Raw genomic sequence first — 24,889 nt, forward strand, 5'->3', positions numbered from 1 at the left:
TTAAAGTTTATTTTATCTGATGTTTGTATATAGATCTGTTGATATTTTTTGTTTCTTCCTGAGTTAGTTTTGGTAGTAGTGTGTTTCCAGCAATTTGTCTATTTTATCTAGATTTGATGACTATTTGCACAAAATATCTTTTTTCATCCATTTACTTTTAATCCATGTTTTTTTTTTGTTTTTGCACCTAAAGTGAATCTTTTTAGACAATAGTTAGATCCTGCATTTTTATTCATTATGTCCACTTCTGCCTTTTAATTGGTGCTTTTAAATTAAGCCACTTACATTTAAAATTATTACTGATAAGGGAGGACTTACTTTTGCCTTTTTGCTACACATTTTCTATATTTTGTGGGTTTTTTTTTACATTAATTGACTATTTTTAGAGCAGTTTTTACTTTACAGAAAAGTTGAGCAAAGTATAGACACACATTTTTACATGCATAGTTGTATGTAAAAAGTCATTAACAAACCCAAGGTCACTTTGATTTTCTTCTTTGTTTCCAGCTTTCCAATTTTGTGTATTTTACAGATATCTCTGTGATTATATTATGAAGTTAATTTTGGTTAAATGTATAAGTCTAGATTTATTTGCATGTGGATATCCAGTTGGTCAAGCATCATTTTTTAAATGACTATATTTTCTCTCTTGAATTGCTGTCTTTTCCTTTGTGAATGATCAGTTGAGTATATTAACATGGGTATATTTCTGAGATTTCTGTTCACTTATATTGGTCTCTGTTCTTTCATCAGTACTATACCGTCTTGACTTCTGTAGTTTTATAGTAAGTCCTGAAGTTGGGTAATGTCGGTCCTCTGTATTTCTTGCCTTTAATAATGTGTTGGCTGTTCTAGGTCTTTTGCCTTTTCACATACATTTTAGAAGCAGTTTGTAGATAAGCACAAAATATTTTACTGATATTTTGAGTGTCATTGAGTTTAAAGTATATATCAAGTTGGCAAGAACTGACATTGTAACAATAGTGGATCTTCCTATCTATGAACATGGAATATCTTTTTATTTACTTAGATCTTTGATTTTTTATCAGAGTTTTACAGTTCTCCTCATACAGACTTTGTACTTATTTTGTTATATATTTCATTTTTGTTAGTGTAGTGGCATTGCATTGTTTTCAAATTATAGTTGTTTATTACAAGTATATAGGAAAGCAATTGACTTTTTAAAACAATTTTTAATTGTATAAATTTAAGATGTACAACATGTTTATACACACACATATGTACACATTAAAATAATTACTGCAAGTCAAGGAAACTAGCATATCTATTATCTCACATCATTATCTTTCTTTCCGTCTCCAACTCATGGTAAGAGCATGTAAAATGACTCTTCTTGCAAGTTTTTAGCATATAATACAGTATTATTAACTAGAGTCCTCATGTGGTACATCAGAACATCAGATCTCTAGATTTATTCATCCTTCTTAACTACAACTTTGTTCACTTTGATTCACATCTCATTACCACGACCCCTGCCCTGCCCCTGGGTAATCACCATTCTACTTCCTGATTTTATGTATTTAGTGTTTTTTTTTTTTTTTTTCTTAAAGTGAGATCATTCTGTATTTTTCTTTCTGAGCCTATTAATATTATTTCACTTAACATATGTCCCTTAGGTTCATCTGTATTGTTGCAAATGGCAGGATCTCCTTTTTTAAGGCTGAATAATATTCCTCTGTGTGTTGTGTGTGTGTGTGTGTGTATAATGCATTTATTTATTTATATTTATCCAGTCGTCCATCATTGAACACTTAGGTTATTTCCATATCTTGGCTGTTATGAATAATGCTGCAGTAAACATGGGAGCACAGCTATATGTATGAGGTTGTGGTTTCATTTCTTTTGGATGTGTAGTCAGAAGAGGGATTGCTTGGTCAAATGGTAGTTCTGTTTCTAATTTCTTTAGTAACTTCCATACTGTTTTCCACAATTGTTGTACCAATGTACATTCCTACTAACAGTATACAAGGGTTCTAGTTTCTCCACACCCTCACCAGTACATTATCTCATCATTTTGACAGTAGCCATCCTGACAGGCATGAGATGATATCCCATTGTGGTTTTCATTTGCATTTCCCTGATTATTGGTGATGTTAAGCACTTTTTCCTTTTTTTCTTCTTCTCCTTCTGGCATTACCATTTTGTATATTATACAACTTATGTTATTATTCCACAGTTCTTGGATATTCTTTTCTCATTTTTTTTTTTAAATTATTTTTTTGAGAAATTTCTACTGATGTATTTTCAAGCTTCAGTCTATTTGATTCTTTCCTCCAGCCCACTGATGGGCTCATCAAAGGCTTTCTTCATTTTGGTTAAAGTGATTTTGGTATCTAGCATTTCCTTATGATTCTTAGAGTTTCCATCTTTCTCACTGCATTATCCATTCTGTTCTTGCATCTTGTCCCATTTTTTCCATTAGAACTCTTAGCATATTATTCATAGTTATTTTATATTTCTGTACCATAATTCCCAAATCTTTGCCATATCTGAGTTTGGTTTTGATGGTTGCTCTGTTTCTTGAAACTGTGTTTGACTTTTAGTATGTTTTCCATTTGTGTGTGTGTGTGTGTGTGTGTGTGTGTGTGTGTGTATGTAAAGCTGACCAGTATGCACCAGGTAGTAAGAAATTAGTTAAATAGTTCTTATAGTGTGTGATAGTTCTGTTTATCTGGCTAGAATTTGGGCTTTGTTTACTGTTTATTGTAGTACTAGAGGCTACATTTTTTTTTTTATCCTCTTGTTTTTGTCTTTCCTGTGGTCTTTGGGTGATATGGAGACTTTTTCTTGAGTAAGACTTGAAATGCTTTCCATTATAATACCATGGCATTATATGGAACTCTGTAAATATAGTGGTAATATATGCATGTATGGGGGGTAAGCATCCTGTAACTCTGTGATTTGCTCTGTTTTTTCAGAGAGCCTGTGTCCTTTGCCTGAGACCTTCACAAGCGCTTCTCTTTCTCACTTTACACTGAGAAGGCTAGAGAGGGTTTGAATTTGGTATTTCCCTTCCCCCAGGTCATTGAAGCTCTGGTAAAAATGAAACTTTGTTAAGCTATTTCTCTTGAGGCAGGGTTTCCAAAATACTAGTTTTACTTCAGATGCTCTTGTTGTACTTTGGTTTGGTTTACTTCCAACTGGTTACTTTTCTCCTTCCCTTTGCCAGAAGCACAAGGAGATTTTCCTCCAGTCTTAACCCTGAGAACCTGTTTGGTTTCCTAGACATAAAGCTCATGAAAGTTTGGAAGCCCTCCCCTGCTGCCCAAGAATGCGCCCCATTTTAGTTTTAACTGTGGAGCTTGTCCACCCTGAACTTCGTAGCAATTATAATTTAAATTATCCTGGTAATGGCTCCCATAGCAGGCTTCTGCTCCTGGTAAGTTGTGATTCTCTGTATACACCTATCTGCTTCTACATTTTTGGAAGCTGCAGTTTTCCCAGTGATCTCAATTTTCTGATGGGTCTAAGAAAAGTTGCAGATTTTTGCCGGGCGCGGTGGCTCAAGCCTGTAATCCCAGCACTTTGGGAGGCCGAGACGGGCGGATCACGAGGTCAGGAGATCCAGACCATCCTGGTTAACACAGTGAAACCCCGTCTCTACTAAAAAATACAAAAAACTAGCCGGACGAGGTGGCGGGTGCCTGTAGTCCCAGCTACTTGGGAGACTGAGGCAGGAGAATGGCATAAACCCGGGAGGCGGAGCTTGCAGTGAGCTGAGATCCGGCCACTGCACCACTCCAGCCTGGGCGACAGAGCGAGACTCCGCCTCAAAAAAAAAAAAAAAAAAAAGAAAAGTTGCAGATTTTTTTGTTGTTGTTGATACAGGCCTGACAACTGACAAGTTCCTTAGATGTCACATAGAAACCAGAAATTGTCTCATATCTTTTTTTGTTTGATTATCCCTGTTACTACCTTCTTTTGTGTTTAGTTATTTATAGAGTACCGTTTAAATTTCCTTCTCATTTCATTTTATTAATATATTTTAGTTATTTTCTTGGTGGCTAACCTGAGAACTGCAATTAGAATTTCAAACTCATAAGACACTAGTTTGAATTGATTCCAGCTTAGTTATAATAGTATTCCAAAACTCTGCTCCTGTGAAGGTCATTCCTTCTCTATGTTGTTGTCCCTAATTACATTACTATATATTGTGTATCTACTAACATAGATTTGTAATTATTGTTTTATTCATTTGTCATTATTATCATATAAAAAGATGAGTGAAAAAAGAATAGTGACTTTTATATTTCTCTATATTTACCCTTTATGTTTACCCAGATGTACTCCTATGTAGTTACTTTTGCCAATGTTCTTTTTCTTTTTTTGTGTGTGTAGTAACAAGTTACTATCTATTCTTCATCAGCTGTTCATTTTTGGAAGATGTTAGATTCTCCTCCATTTTTGAAAGCTTGTTTTGCCAGATACAGGATTCTTGGTTGAGTGTTTTTATTTCAGTTCTTTAAATATATCATCCCACTGCCTTCTGTCCTCTGTGGTTTTTCATGAAAATCTGATGTTCATCTTATTGTGGACATCTAGTATGCAACAAATTACTTCTTTCTTGCTGCTTTTATGATTCTCTGTCTTTTATTTTTTAAAAAATGGTTGCCCATTTATTATAAATGATATTACAGAAAATACAGATATACTGCCAGATGGAAAAGATGCACAGGGCAAGGCATGTGGGAAGGGGCCTGGAGCTTACATGCTCCCTTTGGGCATGCCACCACCCAGTATCTCTGCATGTTCAGTAACCTAGAAGCTCCTGTCTTTGATTTTTGAAAGTTTCATTATAATTTGTCTCAGTGTGGGATTCCTTGTATTTACCCTATGTGGATTCTATTTATCTTGTATGTGTTTTATAAAATTTGGGGAATTTTGGCCATTATTTCTTCAAATACTCTTTTTGCCACTTTCTCATTTTTCTCTCCTTCTGCAACTCCCATCATGTATATGGTGGTACACTTGATGTTGTTACACTTGTCTTAGGTTCTCTTCACTTAAATTTTTTTTTTCTTTCTTCTCTGACTGGATAATTTCAGTGAACTGTCTTCAAGTTCACTAATTCTTTTGCTTGCTCAAATCTGTCATTGGAAATGTTTAGTGAATTCCTCATTTCAGTTGTTACAATTTTCTGCTCCATAATTTTTATTAGATTTTGCTCTGTAACTTATTTTGCTTTATTGATATTCTCTATTTGAGAATATCATTTTCCTTATTTTCTTTGGTTCTTTGTTCATGATTTTCTTTAGCTCTTTGAGCATATTTAAGATAGCTGATTTAGAGTTTTTGTCTAGCAAGTCCAATGTCTGTTTCCTCAGGGACAATTTCTATTATATTTTGTTCTCTGTGAATAGGCCATACATTCTTGTTTCTTTATATAACTTCTATTTTTTTTTGAAAACTTTATGTTTTAAAATATTTTAATGGATACTTTTGAAATCAGATCCTTCTGCCTGTTCAGCATGTTTGGTTGTTGCTTGTGTGGATTGTAGTTGTTTGTTTTATAATTTTCTGCATCTTTTGTCATGTCCTCTGAAGTCTGTCTTCCATTTACTTGAAATTTTGTTACATATTTAACCTTTGAATTCTTTTTAACCTTTGTGGTCAGCTACTGACTTAACAGATATTTTCTTAAATTCTGTGTTGAAGTCATCTTTTGTTGACTTTGCATTCACCTGGTTGTTGTAAACATTTGATCATTTTCTGGAGTTCTGACAAAAGTTGATTCTGGCCATTTTTGTTCATTTTTTTTCATGTTTCTATGGAAAGAGGTGGCCAGCAGTTTTCCTCTCTACTATTTTCACTGGAGTCATTGCTATCTTCTTTATTTTTTAATCTCATAGAAAACTTATCTTACAAAAAGCTAGGTGATTGTATACAGGATGAGGTTAGTCAGCTAGCCTAAAGAGGGGATATGCAAGAAGCTCAGGAAGAGATAGCTGATGCAGACAACATGAGTGTCGTGTGGTTTACCTGATATGGTGGGGATGGATGTAGTGTCTGTTGTCTGTTAACCCCATTAATACTGGATTTGGGCTGAAACAGTCTCCTAGATATTTGTTACTTTAGCAATCTTTTATGTATACTGATTCTGAAAAGATAGATAAGAAAATACCTTGTATTTCTTTTGATTCTATGTTGTGGTTTCTGACAGTTTTGCATTAGTTTCATGAATAGTAGATCTTAATGAATTTTTAAAATTGCCTTAAACTTTTATAAGGATTCAAAAGTAAGAAAATTTTACATCATCATGATAATTCAATCTCATAATCATGTTATGATGCATTGGTAGACTCAGGTCTGCCACCTTCTGAATTATTTTGTGAACAATCCATTCAAAACCTGTACCTTAGGTGTATAATATTTAAAAGACCTGGCTACAGTTTACTAGTACTTTTCATAACTCTACATATGTTTCTTTTCTTTTCTTTTTTTTTTTTTTTGAGACAGAGTCTCACTCTGTTGTCAAGGCTGGAGTGCATGGGCATGATCTCAGCTCACTGCAGCCTCTGCCTCCCGGGTTCAAGCGATAAAATTTAGAGATTTAACTTTTCTTGGGCCTAGATTTAGATAACTTCATTTTAAAAGGACTTAAGGTAAAAATAGAATATAAATAAAACCTTTTCTCCCCCAAGTCTGTGACCCTAGTTGGACCTCTGTCTGAAATTAACTGATCTAATTTTATAAAATCACTAGGTTGAATTTTGTTGTCTGTAATATTGTATAGTACCTCATAATATCAATTCAGATGGCAAGAGTGAAGTTTCACACCATGTATGGGTTTGGGAAGGATTTGAAAGAAATATGTTGAAACAACAAAATAAAGATTTCCCATTATTCTGGGAATATACTCCACGTATATTCATACTTTTACGATCCATTTTATGATCTTCATATCAACAGTTGTCCATCAGACATATTTTACATGATATACTAGGTAAATGTTGGTAATGTAGAGTAAGGATCCCTCTTCAAGATTATATTATGGTAAAAAGAATATGCATATAATAATAGTACAACTTATGTAAATACTGTAGAAGAGTTACCAAGTGTTTTATGGGTTCTGAGGAAGTGAAGATGTTATTGAGGAGATGAACAGTTAAGGAGGCCCGTGAAAAATTATTGGTATTTTGAAAGAATTCTGTGGAAAATGAACAACTTAAAGTCATATACACAGGCATCATAGAGCAATATTTGGAGTAGAATAGCGAATGGATAGCATACAAGTAGAGTTATGGGAAAAACAAAATTGTCAAGATCAGTAGTAAATAAATTGTAGAGATTTTGGTTGCTGGATTGAAGTATTTGTTTTTAAACATATCCTCATAACTGGAAAGGGTGACAAAAATCACATTATTCAGCCCCTTGTTTTACAAATTAGAGTAGAAACCTCAAAGGTTATTTTACATTACACCTATGTTTATTAGTAGACCTCCTATAGAACTCAGGCTAGAAATCAGATTTCTTTCAATGTATTTTTTAAGTCTTATAGTACAATAGGAACATTTCTCAGATGATCTTGCAGAGACAGTACTAATTTCTACATTGCTAAATTCAATGGGATTTTGTTGATTTTGTTCACTTATGTATCCCAAGCCCCTAGAGTAATTCCTGGCACACAGTAGGCTTCTGGCAATTATTTATTAAATAAATGAATGTGTGTCTGAATATAAATATTCATCATTTTAGTTACCGTGGCCACTACTAAAATCCAACCTCATTTCCCTTTCCAGTATTGTGATCAGAGTTTATCCTACCTCTATCATGTTGCAGCTAGAGATTAAGAATTGTGATAAATGACACACAGTATATTATATAGAGTTAAATACAATATTGAATGAATGCACATAAATGTATACATACATATATATATATGTATATTATTAAAATTGAAATAAATCTGTTGCTCAGATTTTACAAAATCAACAGCCCAGCATTATCAGGAAAGTTGATGAATTCTTAAGTTCACTGAAGAAATAAGGTTGTCCTGATTTATAGAAAGCAAATTGTTGACTTAGTTTTTTGCTAAAAAGAATCATTTAGCACTAGGAAAATTGCTTAATATTTTAATGGAAGAGAAATATTAGAATATCATTTCATTTTTCAAAAGCCAATTTAAATATTGTAACAGAATACATTATACCCATGATAAAATATAATATATTTTCTCAGTTTCATCTCTAGACACTGAAAAAGGACCCAAGCCATGTACAGACCATAATTGTGAACCTTCCAAAAGACTATTTAAGGTATGTTATGTGAGGCTGGTAAAAGGAAAAAAAAGTTAAAAGCCCCATGTGTAAGTAAGCATCCTAGCTATTTATAAAATACATTGAATCCCCGCAGTTAAGGATTTCAACAATAAAAATAAAACTTTACCTGCTAATAAAAGATAAGACATTAATAGAATTTATCTTTATAAAATACTTTCAAATTTAGCCTTTTGTAATGGGTTATATGTAGAATAATGGTTTTTCTATTTGTTTTGCCTTATTTGCTATTGCTAATTAATTTATAACTATTATTCAGATAAAATACTGTCCATGTTACCATTGTCCATCATAAATAACAAGCAAATTTGAACCATCTTTATAATCTATTTTCATATTGCTTTGCTCTATACCCAGCATCCTGTATCTATGCATAAGATGAACATGATGCTATATCTTCTAGAAGCTATTTAAATTAGTTGTTTTTTACATTATACTTAACATATTGTTCATGTTCAATAAATTTGTGACAATATTTTCCTATGCCTAATTATAATTTACTGACCATAAACACATTGTAAACAGTAATATTTTTAAATGTTTGGCATATATAATTATTTACATTATAATGGTTGTAAAGTGTTTCTACTAAAGGTATAAATATTGTACACAGAGATCGATATCCATTATTTTTGCCTAGTGAAATTGACAAGGGGATTATTTCTTAATTTGTACTCAGTAAGCCTCCTAAAATGTGGTTTAAGTCAGGCATTCCCAACTCCTTGGCTACAGACTGATACCAATCCATGGCCTGTTAGGAACTGGGCCGTATAGCAGGACGTGAATGGCAGGCTAGAGAGAAGCTTCACTGTGTTTACAGTCTCCCATCCGCATCGCTTGTATTACCACCTGAGATCTGCCTCCTCCTGTCAGATCAGATGAAGTGCAGCATTAGATTCTTATGGGAGTGCAAACCATGTTGTGAACTGTGCATGTGAGGGATCTAGATTGTGTATTCCTTAGGAGAATCTAATGCCTGATGATCTGTCACTGTCTCCTGTCAACCCCAGATGGGACCTTCTAGTTGTAGGAAAACAAGCTCAGAGCTTTCACTGATTTTACATTATGGTGAGTTGTATAATTATTTCATGATTTATTACAATGTAATGATATAAATAAAGTGCACAATAAATGTAATGCACTTGAGTCACCCTGAAACCATCCCCCGCCTTCCCAGTCTGTGGAAAAATTGTCTTTCATGAAACTGGTACCTGCTGCCATAAAAGGGTGGGAACTGTTGGTCTAAGTCATCAATTCACCTGTTATCTTATATTTCCATTTAAAAATTTTTCTTAAGCATTACTTGTCTTCCTTGGGATAAGTTTTCTTCTTTTTTACTCTTGAAATAAGATTTACGATTTGAGGCACTATGAAGAGAGCACTTAATCTTAATTTTCTTCTCTCAGTTTTTAATATGTGAGTACTGTGTTAAACTTTAGTCAGTTATTACCTAATATATCTTTTGCCCTCTACCAGTGTTAAACAGTCACAGACCCTGAGTTGGGATAATTTATTTGGAAATGGGGTTGGAATGTATGTTCAAGCATAGGGATTAGGAGTAGGGGAAAGAATCTGACCCATTTTATTATTTTTCCTGATGGTGGGCTCACGGTGATAATTGTTGAGCTTTCTTATGTCATTTTTATTTATTCTTTTCTCTTTTACATTCAAGGGTTACATGTGCAGGTTTGTTGCATGGGTAAATTCCACATCATTGGGATTTGGTGTACAAATGATTTTGCCACCCAGATAGTGAGCATAGTACCTGATAGGTTGTTTTCCCTCAAGTAAGCTCTGGGATTGGGATCTGTTGTTCCTCTCTTTGTGTCCTTGTGTGCTCAGTGTTTAGCTCCCACTTATAAGTGAGAACATGTGGTATTTGGCTTTCTGTTTCTGCATTAATTTGTTGAGGATAATGGCCTCCAGCTGCATTCATGTTGTTGCAAAGGACATGATTTAATTCTTTTTTATGGCTGCATAGTATTCCATGGTGTATAGGTACCATGTTTTCTTTATCCTGTCTACCATTGGTGGGCATCTAAGTTGATTCCATGTCTTTGCTATTGTAAATAGTGGCAGTGAACATATACATCCATGTATCTTTATGGTAGAATGATTTATATTCCTTTGGGTATATGCCCTGTAATGGGATTGTTGGGTCAAATGGTAGTTCTGTTTTCATTTCTTTTTTTTTTTTTTTTAAATTTATTTTTATTATACTTTAAGTTCTAGGGTACATGTGCATAACGTGCAGGTTTGTTACATATGTATACTTGTGCCATGTTGGTGTGCTGCACCCATCAACTCGTCAACACCCATCAATTCATCATTTATATCATGTATAACTCCCCAATGCAATCCCTCCCCCCTCCCCATGATAGGCCCCAGTGTGTGATGTTCCCCTTCCCGAGTCCAAGTGATCTCATTGTTCAGTTCATTTCTTTGTGAAATTTCCAAACTGCTTTCCACAGTGGCTAAACTAATTTGCATTCCCACCAGCAGTATATAAGTGTCCCCTTTTTTCTATAACCTCGCCAACATCAGTTATTTTCTGGCTTTTTAATAATAGCCATTATTACTGGTTTGAGATGCTATCTCATTGTGGTTTTGATTTGTTTTTCTCTGATGATTAGTGATGTGGAGCATTTTTTCATATGCTTGTTGGCTCCCTATATGTCTTCTTTTGAGAAATATCTGTTCATGTCCTTTGCCCTTTTGTTAATGGGGTTGTTTGTATTTTGCTTGCTGATTTAAGTACCTTATAGATTCTGGATATTAGACTTTTGTTGGATACATAGTTTGCAAAAAATTTCCCCCATTCTGTAGGTTTTCTGTTTACTGTGTTGATAGTTTCTTTTGCTGTACAGAAGCTCTTTAGTTTAATTAGGTCCCACTTGTCTATTTTTGATTTGGTTGCAATTGCTTTTGGAGACTTCATCATGAAATCTTTGCCAAGGCCTATGTTCAGAATGGTATGTCCTAAGCTTTCTGCTAGGGTTTTTAATAGTTTAAATCTTTAATCCATCATGAGTTGATTTTTATGTATAGTGAAGTGAAGGAATAAGTTTCAATCTTTTCTACTGAAAGGCAATTTTATCGCTGTGCTTTATATAGAAACACAAAATAATTTTTAAAGCTTCCATACGATGAAGCTTTGAGTACAAGAGGTCTGTGGTTTCATTAAGTTCATTTGTTCCTTTTCCTCCCCAAATACCTGCTTTCTGATTTTTCCTGTCCCTTGGAAATTTTTTAAAATGCAATATGTTTATCTTTCTTTCTTCTTCAGCATAGAATTTCTTATTTGGCTTGTTACAGCAAAATAAAGAAGAGCTGGTGCTTTTCTGTCTTGATGATAGTATAAGAACAGTATATTGGCATATAGGAAAAAGAATTCAGAATTTATAGGCAGTGCTATTTTCACAAAAGCACCTTCATTTAAAAATATGAAAAATTATTTGATGTATTTGTCTCAGCGTTGGTCTTATTTGCCTTTCAACGTTAGTACCTTTTCACCTTGTATTAGCATCTTGTATATTATTAAATACAATCTTTTGATTTTAGGAAGATTTAAGTAGCTGAAATTGTCTCCAGATTACACTAAGGCTAAGTTTACTTTGGCATACTTGTCCCGGTGATGTTGTATCTCACTTTTAAATATTTGTTCTAAATATGTTATATTAGGCCGGGCGTGGTGGCTCAAGCCTGTAATACCAGCACTTTGGGAGACCAAGGCGGGTGGATCACTTGAGGTCAGGAGTTCGAGACCAGCATGCCCAACATGGAGAAACCCCATCTCTACTAAAAATAAAAAAAATTAGCTGGGCGTGGTGGTGGGCACCTATAATCCCAGCTACTCATGAGGCTGAGGCAGGAGAATCACTTGAACCCAGGAGGCGAAGGTTGCAGTGAGCTGAGATCATGCCATTGCACTCCAGCCTGGGCGACAAAAGCGAAACTTCGTCTCCAAAAAAAAAAAAAAAAAGAATAAATAAATAAATAAATAAATAAATAAATAAATATGTTATATTTCTTAAGTGTATCATTTTCGTTCCACTCTTCTCTGTTTTGTCAATCCTTATGCCAGTTCCATACTTTCTGCATTACTTCATCTGTACAGTGATTCTTTTGTCAGTAGTGTTTTTACGTTGATTTTTTTGTCAAGGTTGTTCTGGATATTCTACGTTCCTTTCCTTTCCAAGAAAATTTAGAATCAGCTTGTATGTCAATTTTCTCAAAAAGGACTGCTTTGGTTGGGATTGGAGTTTCCTTGAAATTATCAATTTGGTGAGAAGTGCATTTTAATAGTATTCAATCTTCTAATACCTGAAAATGCTACATCTCTCTCTCTAGGTTTTAAAAATATATATATATGATTATTTGGAGATGAATAATGTATTATCTCCTCCTTCAGAGAAGTTCATGGGAAAGTAGGAGAACCAAAATGTAGACAAGTTACCTTATATATATGCAATGTGGCAGTTAACTGTAACAAATAGGTAAAGGATGATAGGATAATATATAATTGATTAATATTTTTCTAGAAGTCGAAGAAGAAAAACAATGCCACTGCCATATATAACAGATGGTATTTACTCATTCATCCATTCATTTTAAGTATGTTTGCAAGTTAAGCTATCATAGTATCATTATATTCAAATAATTGTGTAATTACTTGACTCAAGTGTTCAGTTGAAAATCAGACCAAGTGGAGCTTGATTACAACCCAGAAAGTAATCTATTGAGTCTTTCATATTGGGGTAATCTCTGACATATTTATCACTCTTAAGAAAGATGACTAATATTCCCTAATATTAAAAATAATGATTTTAATTGGGTAAAGTTTATATTGGAAAATTCATGATCCATTTCTTTATCTCTTACAATGTTATTCATAAAAATTAGTCTTTGAAAAGAGAAATGCCATTGTCTTCTGTTTTTCAAAATAGACTATTATTACCTCGAATTGGAAATAGTATAATAATAAATATAAGAAGACATTTGCTGCTGATGGCTTTACACAGAACTTTTATTTACAATATATTTATATTTGTCTGTGTAATGTTGAACTTCTGTACATGCCAAAAGAACTTCATTACATGGTGTTCTTCATGAGCTCTCACATGGAAATTATTCTTTACAGTCAGAGAAATGTGATGCCTTTCTTTAGTCACTGTTTCATTATGCAGGTTTTTATATTTCTCTTTTTCAACTTCACACATCAAGTGACATTATAACAACTATACTGTAAAATAATTTAAATAACTATATTATAAAATAATAGAGCTTGGGTTGAAACAGTCTTCTATGTAACAATTTTATCTCTGCAGAATTAAATGTATTAATTTGAAAAAAATTATCTTCTTTTTGCATTTTTTTAGTGTAAAGGTCTTATATGTCATTTGGGTTAAATTTATTACTAAGTTTTTTGTGGGGATTTTGAATGCTGTTTTAAATGTAATATTTAAAAATTCACTTGATAGTTGTTTCAATTTCCAGCAGGTATTTTCATATTATTCTTGTATCATGCTACTTTGCTAAATTAACTTGTTAATTATAGTAGTTGTTTTATAGATTACTGAGGTCTATGTAATCTATCATGTCATCTGCAAATAGAGACAGTGTTACTTCATTATTTTTATTTTTGTGCATTTTATTTGTGTATTACATTTTCTCTGAATACCTGTAATCTATAGTACAACATTGAATAGATGTGACAAGAATGGACATTCTTTTGTTTCTCCTGATCCTAAAGGGGAAAGTATCATCTAGTATGATGTAATCTCTAGGTTTTCATAGATACCTTTTATCAGAATGAGAAAGTTCTCTTCCCTATTTACTGGGAGATTACATTACAAATGGGTGTTACATTTTTCAAAAATTTTTTCTGATCTTGTTGAAAACAACTTTTATCTGTATTTGTTAATGTCTTATTAAGGATTTATATATATATATATATGTTATATGTCATGTTATTTTTTGTAATGTCTGCTCAGGTTTTGGTATTTGGACGATATTGGCCTTGTAAGATGACTTGTAACTCTTTCTTTCTATTTTCTGAAAATGTTTTTAGTTATTCGTTTACTTAAGATGTTTGATAGAATGTGCTAGTTGAAGCACTGGGTCCTGTAGTGTTCTTTGTGGGTAGGTTTTCAATAAGAAATTATATCTTAAGTGCATGTAGAGATATTTGGATTTTCCTGTTCATTTTGTTCACTTTTAGTGAGTTGCACGTCTCAAAAATCTCATATACTGAATCAAAATTGTCAAATTTTTCTGGCATGAAATTGCTTCTAATATTACCTTTCTGGTTGTAAGATTTATAGTGATTATCTCTCTTTTCTGATATGTTGAGTGGTATGTGTTCTCTCTCATTTTCAGTGGTTTTCTAATTTCCTTTTTTTTTTTTTTTTCTTTTTTGAGACAGAATCTCTGTCACTTAGGCTGGAGTTCAGTGGTGCAACCTCGGTTCACTGCAACTTTTGCCTCCCGGGTTCAAGCAATCCTCCTGCCTCAGCCTTCTGAGTAACTGGGATTACAGGCACACACCACCACGCCTGGCCAATTTTTGTATTTTTTGTAGACACGGGGTTTCACCATGTTGGTTAGGCTGGTCTTGAACTGCTGGCCTTGTGATCTGCCCGCCTTGGCTTCCCGAAGAGCTGGGATTACAGTCATGAGCCACCATGCCCGGCCCCTTCTTTCTTTTTGATTCTTGAGTTAGCTTAATTTCCAGGTTTTGGGAATTTTTCCTAATATTATCAATTTCTAGTTTAATTCTGTTTTGGTCAAAGACATACTCTGTATATTTTAAGTCCTTCTGAATTTATTCACCATGCTATCTAGCCTTGTGGAATATATTATGTACATGTTAAAATACTGTGTAGATGTTAGGTGTCATGTTTTATAATTAACTAACAGTGGATGATAGTGTTGTTCAGATCATCTCGGTCATGAGTTGGCAAATTTTCCTTGTAAAGGACCACATAGTAAATATTTTAGACTTTGTGGGCAACATGGCTGTCTGTTCACTTTGCTGATTATTTCCTTTGTTGTGCAGAAGCTTTTTAGTTTAATTAGGTCGCATCTATTTATCTTTGTTTTTGTTGCATTTGCTTTTGCATTCATCATCATGAACTCTTTGACTAAGCCAGTGTCTAGAAGAGTTTTCCAATGTTATCTTGTAGAATTTTTATGGTTTCAGGTCTTAGATGTCAGTTTTTGATCCATCTTGAGTTGATTTTTGTATCAGGTGAGAGATGAGGATCCAGTTTCATTCTCCTACATGTGGCTTGCCAATTATCCCAACACCATTTGTTGAATAGGGTGTCTTTCCTCACTTTATGTTTTTGTTTGCCTTGTTGATGATCAGTTGGCTATAAGTATTTGGCTTTATTTCTGGGTTCTGTATTCTGTTCCATTGGTCTACATGCCTGTTTTTATACAGTACTGTGCTGTTTTGGCAACTGTAGTTTGTAGTGTAGTTTGAAGTCAGGTAATATGATGACTCTAGATTTTTTTTTTTTTTTTTTTTTTTGCTTAGTCTTGCTTTGGCTATGTGGGGCCTTTTTTGGTTCCATATAAATTTTAGGATTTTTTTTTTTCTGGTTCTCTGAAGAATGATGATGGTATTTTGATGGGAATTGCATTGAATTTATAGGTTGTTCTTGGTAAGATGGTCATTTTGACAATATTGATTCTACTCATCCATGAGCATGGATGTGTTTCCATTTGTTAGTGTCATCTGTGATTTCTTTCAGCAGTGTTCTATAGTTTTTCCTGTAGAGATCTTTCACTTCCTTTGTTAGGTATATTCCTAAGCATTTTACTTTTATAGCAGTTGTTATAAAAGGAGTTGAGTCCATGATTTGATTCTCAGTTTGGTTGGTGGTGGTGTACAGCAGTGCAACTAATTTGTGTACATTGGTTTTTATGTTTTACATTTCCTGTCAAAGATGTGATAATTTTTTAATAATTTTCTATAAGGTATGAAATTTAAGCTAAAAATTTTTTTTTTTTTTTTTTTTTTTTTGCCTATGGATGTCCAGTTGCTCCAAAATCAGTTGTTCAAATGCTGTCTTTTCTCCATTGAGTAGCTTTTGTACCTTTGTTAAAATACAGTTGAGCATATTTGTGTGGGACTATTTTTGGGTTATTTATTCTGTTTCATTGTTCTATGTGCTTATGTGTCTTCTAATATCACATGGTCTTGACTACTGTAGCTATGTAGTAAGACTTACTAATGGTAGCATTATTCTTCCTATTGTTTTCTTGTCAAGATTGTTTTAGCTATTTTAGGGTCATACCTTTCTGTATACATTTTGAATAAGCTTGTATATGTGTACAAAAATCATTTTGGGATTTTGATAGGGATTGTGTTAAACCTGTATATAATTTTGGGGAAAACTTACATTTTTACTATATTGATTCTTCCTGTCCATGATCATGATATGTCTCTACATCTTCTTAGACCTGCTATTTCCTGTATCAGTATTTTGTAATTTTCAGTATACAGATCTTGTATGTGTTTTAGTAAGTTTGTGTATAATTATTTCCTTTTCTTTGGAGTTATTTTGAAGAATGTTATGTTTTAATTTGGGTTTTCAAATGTTCATTATTAGTGTGTTCAAATGCAATTGATTTTTATGTGTTGATATAGTTTCCTGTAAACGTGATGTATTCTATTATTCTAGACTTTTTTCATTTTGTTTTGTTTTGCTTTGTTTTACATTCTTTGGGATTTCCTATCACAATTACGTCAGTTGCAAACTGAGATAGTTTTATTGTTTCCTCTATGTTTTATTAATAGGGAGTAAGTCTCACTTGTGAGATGTTTAGGGATGGTTCTGACATGACCACAGAAATTGTATTCAGAGAGATATATGAAATTAAAGGATTTTTAATACTCACCAGCTCTAGAAATGGGGGCATGGCATAGCAAGCAGGAGGTCTTGTGGTAGGAGTTTTCAGAGAGTAAGTACAACCAAGCAGGTGGGGAGCTTGCTGGGGGTAAGTGGGGTGCAGAATGAGAGACAGGACTAGAGAACCATTGGGCAAATGCCTTAATCAGGGGACAGCAAGAAGGTGAACTTGTGGTAGGTTCATTGTTGGACCTGGCTACCTGGGTGGGGTGCTCACAGTCTGTTTGAGGGGATGTTGAAGTATCAGGAAAGTATTAAGTTTTAAGAATTTACAAAACATACCCAATTAGTATGTGCCTTTTTTTTTTTGAAACAGAGTCTTGCTGTCACCCAGACTGGAGTGCAGTGGTTCTCGGCTCAATGCAACCTCTGCCTAGCAGGTTCAAGTGATAATCCCGCCTCAGCCTCCCAAGCAGCTGGGATTACAGACACGTGCCACCACACCTGGATAATTTTTTTGTATTTTTAGTAATGATGGGGTTTCACCATGTTGGCCAGGCTGGTCTTGAATTCTTGACCTCAAGTGATCCACTTGGCTTGGCCTCCCAAAGTATTGAGATTATAGGCATGAGCCACTAGTGCCTGGCCCAGTATGTGTCTTCATTTACTCTTTTGCTTATTGCAAAATGAGCACTGTGCCCAGCCCAGTATGTGTCTTTATTTACTCTTTCGCTTATTGCGGTGGCTAAAACATCCAGTACTGTGCTTAATAAAAGTGGTGAGGGTGGACATCTTTTCCTTGTTCTCCAGCGATGGGGAAGGCATTCATCTTTTCACCATGTTGTTTGTAGATGCTTTTTAGAAATCATTTTGACCATGTATACAAGGACTTATTTCTGGTTTCTGTATTCTGTTCCATCGGTTTGTTTGACTGTCTTTATGCCAGTACCACACTGTTTTGATTACTGTAACTTTGTAATAAGTTTTGAAATCATGGTGTGAGTCTTTCAACTTTTCTGTTCTTTTTCAAGATTGTGGGGCAAGTAAGGGTCTTATGAGATTTCATATGAATTTGAGTTTTTCTATTTCTGCAAGAAAAAAAATTGACATTGGGATTTTCATAGGGATTGTATTAAATCCATAAATAGCTTGGGGTTGTATTAACATCTTAAATGTGTCAATGCATGAAAGTGTGACATCTTTTCCTTTATTTATATCATTTAAAGTATTTTTCAGCAACATTTTCTAATTTTCAGCATACAAGGTTTTCATATCCTTGGTTAAATGTTTTAACTAAGTGTTTTATTCGTTTTTGATGCTATTGTAAGTGGAATTGTTTTCTTAATTTCCTTTTGATATAGTTTGTTTTTAATGTATAGGAAAACAACTGATATTTGCATGTTGATTTACTGTCCTGCAAGTTTGCAGAAATCTTTTATTGCAGTGCTTTTGTGTTTTTTGGTGTGGAATCTTACAAATTTTCTGTATGTAAGATCATGTAATCTGTAAACAGAGATAATTTTATTTTTTTCTATATAGTTTGGATTTATTTTATTTCACTTTCTTGCCTAACTGCTGTTCCTAGGAGTCCTGGTGCTGTTTTGAAAATAAGAGGCAAAATCAGTCATCTTCGTCCTATTTGTAATCTTAGTGGGAAAACTTTCAGTCTTTCAATATTGAGTATGATGTTAGTGGTGGACTTTTGTTATATGGTCTTTATTATGTTGAAGTAATTTTCTTTTATTCTGAAGTTTTTTAGTGTTTATTATGAAAGTGCATTAATTTTTTAAAAATACCTTTTCTACATCAGTTGAAAAAATATATATTTTTTTCCTTCATTCTGTTGTGATGTACTACATTGATTGATTTTTGTATGTTGAAACATCTTAACATTTCAGCAATAATCATTCTTGGTCATGGTGTATAATAATTATTTTAATGTGCTGTTGGATTCTGCTTTGTTGAGAATTTTCTATCTCAGTATTCCTCAGGGATATTCATTCGTGGTGTTCTTTTCATGAAGTCTTTTTCTTGCCTTGGATTAGGGCAGTATTGGCCTCATAGAATGAGTCTAGAGGTTTCCATCTTCTGCAATTTTTGAGAGTTTAGGAAGATTGGTTTTAATTCTTCTCTAAATGATCAGTGACTTTACTACCAATAAAGCCATCTGGTTCAGGGCTTTTCTTTGTTGGAAAGTTTTTGGTTACTGATTCAATTTCCTTACTATTTACAGGTCTACTCAGGCTTTCTGTTTCTTCATGATGCAGCCCTTGTAGGTTGTATGTTTCTAGGACTTTGTCCATTTCATCTAGGTTATCCAATTTGTTGACATACATTTTCTCTCAGTCCATTTGGAATGCTATAAAAATACCTTAGAAGGGGTAACTTATAAATAATAGAAATTTATTTATCATAGTTCTGGAGGCTAGAAATGCCAAGCTCAAGGCTTCAGCAGATTTGATATCTTGTGAAGGCTCACTGTCTGTTTTATAGATGGTACTTTCTCTTGGTTGGTTCTCACATAGCAGAAGGAACACCCTTCAACCTCTTTTATTAGGGCACTAATCCCATTCATGAGGGCCCTGCTGTCATGACTTAATCACCTCCCAAAGACCCTACCTTGGCATTTAAGTTTCAACACAGGAAGTTTTGCTGGACACATTCAGACCATAGTGCAATTGTTTATATTATTTTATTTTTTTACTTTCTATAAAATGGGTTGTACTTTCTTCATTTTCAGTTCTGATTTTAGTTTTCTTCTCTCTTTTTCTTAGGTAATTGAGCTAAATGTTTGTCAGTTTTGTTGATCTTTTCTTTTTTTTTATTTTATTTTTTTATTTTTATTTTTTTATTTATTTTTTATTTTTTATTTTTTATTTTTTTATTATACTTTAAGTTCTAGGGTACATGTGCATAACGTGCAGGTTTGTTACATATGTATACTTGTGCCATGTTGGTGTGCTGCACCCATCAACTCGTCAGCACCCATCAATTCATCATTTATATCAGGTATAACTCCCCAATGCAATCCCTCCCCCCTCCCCCCTCCCCATGATAAGCCCAGTGTGTGATGTTCCCCTTCCCGAGTCCAAGTGATCTCATTGTTCAGTTCCCACCTATGAGTGAGAACATGTGGTGTTTGGTTTTCTCTTCTTGTGATAGTTTGCTAAGAATGATGGTTTCCAGCTGCATCCATGTCCCTACAAAGGACGGAAACTCATCCTTTTTTATGGCTGCATAGTATTCCATGGTGTATATGTGCCACATTTTCTTAATCCAGTCTGTCACAGATGGACATTCGGGTTGATTCCAAGTCTTTGCTATTGTGAATAGTGCCGCAATAAACATACGTGTGCATGTGTCTTTGTAGTAGAATAATTTATAATCCTTTGGGTATATACCCAGTAGTGGGATGGCTGGGTCATATGGTACATCTAGTTCTAGATCCTTGAGGAATCGCCATACTGTTTTCCATAATGGTTGAACTAGTTTACAATCCCACCAACAGTGTAAAAGTGTTCCTATTTCTCCACATCCTCTCCAACACTTGTTGTTTCCTGATTTTTTAATGATGGCCATTCTAACTGGTGTGAGATGGTATCTCATTGTGGTTTTGATTTGCATTTCTCTGTTGGCGAGTGATGATGAGCATTTTTTCATGTGTCTGTTGGCTGTATGAATGTCTTCTTTTGAGAAATGTCTGTTCATATCCTTTGCCCACTTTTTCATGGGGTTGTTTGTTTTTTTCTTGTATATTTGTTTGAGTTCTTTGTAGATTCTGGATATTAGCCCTTTGTCAGACGAGTAGATTGCAAAAATTTTCTCCCATTCTGTAGGTTGCCTGTTCACTCTGATGGTAGTTTCTTTTGCTGTGCAGAAGCTCTTTAGTTTAATTAGATCCCATTTGTCAATTTTGGCTTTTGCTGCCGTTGCTTTTGGTGTTTTAGACATGAAGTCCTTGCCCATGCCTATGTCCTGAATGGTACTACCTAGATTTTCTTCTAGGGTTTTTATGGTATTAGGTCTAACATTTAAGTCTCTAATCCATCTTGAATTAATCTTCGTATAAGGAGTAAGGAAAGGATCCAGTTTCAGCTTTCTACTTATGGCTAGCCAGTTTTCCCAGCACCATTTATTAAATAGGGAATCCTTTCCCCATTTCTTGTTTCTCTCAGGTTTATCAAAGATCAGACGGCTGTAGATGTGTGGTATTATTTCTGAGGACTCTGTTCTGTTCCATTGGTCTATAGCTCTGTTTTGGTACCAGTACCATGCTGTTTTGGTTACTGTAGCCTTGTAGTATAGTTTGAAGTCAGGTAGCGTGACGCCTCCAGCTTTGTCCTTTTGACTTAGAATTGTCTTGGCAATGCGGGCTCTTTTTTGGTTCCATATGAACTTTAAAGCAGTTTTTTCCAATTCTGTGAAGAAACTCATTGGTAGCTTGATGGGGATGGCATTGAATCTATAGATAACCTTGGGCAGTATGGCCATTTTCACGATATTGATTCTTCCTATCCATGAGCATGGTATGTTCTTCCATTTGTTAGTGTCCTCTTTGATTTCACTGAGCAGTGGTTTGTAGTTCTCCTTGAAGAGGTCCTTTACATCCCTTGTAAGTTGGATTCCTAGGTATTTTATTCTCTTTGAAGCAATTGTGAATGGAAGTTCATTCCTGATTTGGCTCTCTGCTTGTCTGTTACTGGTGTATAAGAATGCTTGTGATTTTTGCACATTAATTTTGTATCCTGAGACTTTGCTGAAGTTGCTTATCAGCTTAAGGAGATTTTGGGCTGAGACAATGGGGTTTTCTAAATATACAATCATGTCATCTGCAAACAGGGACAATTTGACTTCTTCTTTTCCTAACTGAATACCCTTTTCAAAGAAGCAATTCTTGTTTTGGTTAGTTTTCTGTATTTTTCTGTCCTCTATTTTGTTTATCTCTGCTCTAATCTTTTAAATTATTTTCCTTTTGCTATATATAGGTGTAAATTGTTCTTTTTCTAAGTATTTAGGTTGTAAAGGTAGGTTATTGATTTGAAATGTTTATTCCTTGTGTAAGCATTTATAGTTATAAGTTTCCTTCTAAACATTGCTTTAACTGAATCCCATAAATTTCCCTTGTGCTTTCTTCTCTGACCCTTTCATGTTTAGGGATATCTTGTTTAATCAATATATGTGGATTTTCCAGTATTTAATCATATTAAATTAGAAATGGAAAATTGATTGGAAAAGATACTTTGTATTATTTCAAGCTTTTATATTATAAATATTTGTTTTGTGGTTTTACATATGGTCTGCCCTGGAGAATGTTCCATGTGCACTTCAGGAAAAAACAGTATTTTGTCATACTGGGTGGAGTGTTCTGTGCATCTTTTAGGACCAGTTGGTCTATGGTGTTGTTCGGATTCTCTGTATGTACTGATCTTCTTTTTGGTTTTTCTGTTCATTGTTAAAAGTTGGGTATTTTTGTTGTGTATTTCTCTCTTCAATTCTGTCCGTGTTTGTTCCATATCTTTAGGTGTTCTCATGTTTGGTGTATATATATTTATGATTATTATAGCTTGTTGTTGAATTGGCCCTTTCATCATTATATAATGCTATAATGCTATGTCTCCTGTAACCATTTTTGACTTGTCTGTTTTTTTTCTGATATTAGTATGCTCTTTTTTGGATACTGTTTTCCAAGGAATATCTTTTTCCATCCTCTCACTTCAACCTATATGTATTTTTAAATCTAAAGTGAATTTCTTATAGAAAGCATATAGCTAGAACCTGATATTAATGTAGGCAAAACATACACATACACACACACACACACACACACACACACACACACATTGTTATGAAGTTTAACTGATTTATATTTAATGTAATTACTATTAGGGAAGAGCTTACTATTGACATTTTGGGTTTTTTTTTTGTATGTCTTAGAGCTTTTTTACCCCTCTTTTCCTCCCTTACTGTCTTCCTTTTTGTGTAGTTGATCTCCCACAGTGCCATGCTTTGTTTCCCTTCTCATTTCCTTTTGTGTATATTGTATAGATATTGTGTTTGTGATTGCTTGGAGCATTAGATAGAACATCTTAAAGTTATAACTATCCATTTTAAACTGATAACAACTTAATGTCAGTCACATGCAAAATCTATGCTTCCTTACAGCTCTGCACCCTCCCATTATATTTTGATGTCACAAATTACAATTTCGTATTCTGTGTGACAATTAATATAAATTTATGCTTTTGGTTTTTAAATCTTTTAAGAGTTAAAAATTGACTTATAAACCAAAATTTCAACAATGCAGGGTTGTATATTTTTCTACATATTTTTGTTTACAGAATTACTTTATATTTTTGTAAGACTTTGATTTATTCTCTAGAGACCTTTCATTCCAAGTAGACACACTCTGCTGGTGGTAATGAACTTCCTCAGTTGTTTATCTGAAAATACTCTGATTTCTCCTTCATTCTTTGAAGGACAGTTTTGTTATATATGTATAATTTACAGTTGACAGCATTTAAATTTTTTTTTAGCACTTGAAATATATCATCCTACTATCTTCTGGCCTCCATGGTTTCACTAAGAAATCAGTCAGTGATCTTACAGAGTTTCTCTTGTATATGACAAGTCAGGTTTCTCTTGCCCCTTTTTTTTTTCAATGATTCAGTTGTTTTCTTTGACAGTTTAATGATAACTTCTGCTTATATCGTATTTTTAAATTATTCCTACTTAGCGTTCACTGAGCTGTATGTATTTGTGTGGCCATTTCTGTCTGTATAAATTTGGAAAATTGTGAGCCATTATTTATTTAAATAAACTCTCTGCCCTATTCTCTCTCTCTTCACCTTGGATTCCCATAATGCTTATGTTGATCAACTTGATATGGTATCTCACATATCACTTAGGTTCTCTTCGTATTTCTTCATTTTTTCTTCTTTTTCCTCCACAGATGCTAATTTCAAATGACCTGTTTTCAATTTGACTGATTGTTTCTTCTGCCTCATTGGTTCTGCTGTTGAATCTCTGTAGCAATTAATTTTTCACTTCAGTTATTTGTACTTGTAACCTCCAGAATTTCTGTTTGGTTTTATTATTTCTGTCTATTTGTAGATTGTGTTAGGGTTTTCCGGAGGGACAGAACCAACAGGATATATGTGTATATAATAGGGAGTTTATTAGGGAAGATTGGCTTACAGAATTATAAGGCAAAATCCAATGGAAGGCTCTCTGCAAGCTGGGGAAAGACAGAAGCCAGTAGTGGCTCAGTCCTAGTACGAAAGACTCAAAACCAGGGAGGCCAACAATGTAGCCCTCAGTCCGAGGCCAAAGGCCTGAGAGTTCCTGGAAGACTGCTGTTGCAGGTCCCAGTCCCTGAGTCCAAAGGCTGAAAAACCTGGAGTTTGACATCCCAGGGCAGGAGGAAAGAAGGCAAGCTTCTGGCATGGGAATTTAAAAAAAAGAGAGCTAGAGGACTCAGCAAGCAAACTTATCCCACTTTCTTCCACCTTCTTTGTTCTAGCTGTGGCGGCAGCTGAACAAAGTGCCCACTCACTTTGAGGATAGGTCTTCCTCTCCAGGTCGCCTGACTCATATGTCAGTCTCTGCTGACAACACCCTCACAGACACACCCAGAAAAATGCTTCACCAGCCATCTAGGCATCCCTCAATGCAGACATGCTCATGTTGTTATTATTATTCTAATTTTGTTCATAAACTGCTTTCCTGATTTTGTTC

General features: G+C 34.2%; 1 protein-coding gene across 2 annotated transcripts in view; it reads left to right on the forward strand.

Annotated features, from left to right (window-relative positions):
* Positions 1-24,889, forward strand: part of ZPBP (zona pellucida binding protein) — a 147,746-nt gene that overhangs the window by 66,367 nt on the left and 56,490 nt on the right. For both annotated transcript variants that reach the window (XM_011947563.1, XM_011947564.1), the window contains exon 6: positions 8,200-8,276. In XM_011947563.1, the coding sequence (XP_011802953.1) occupies positions 8,200-8,276 (77 nt within the window). The remainder of the gene's footprint in view (positions 1-8,199; positions 8,277-24,889) is intronic.

The sequence above is a fragment of the Colobus angolensis genome, unplaced genomic scaffold, assembly GCF_000951035.1.
Source record: "Colobus angolensis palliatus isolate OR3802 unplaced genomic scaffold, Cang.pa_1.0 Scaffold268, whole genome shotgun sequence".
Taxonomy (NCBI): domain Eukaryota; kingdom Metazoa; phylum Chordata; class Mammalia; order Primates; family Cercopithecidae; genus Colobus; species Colobus angolensis.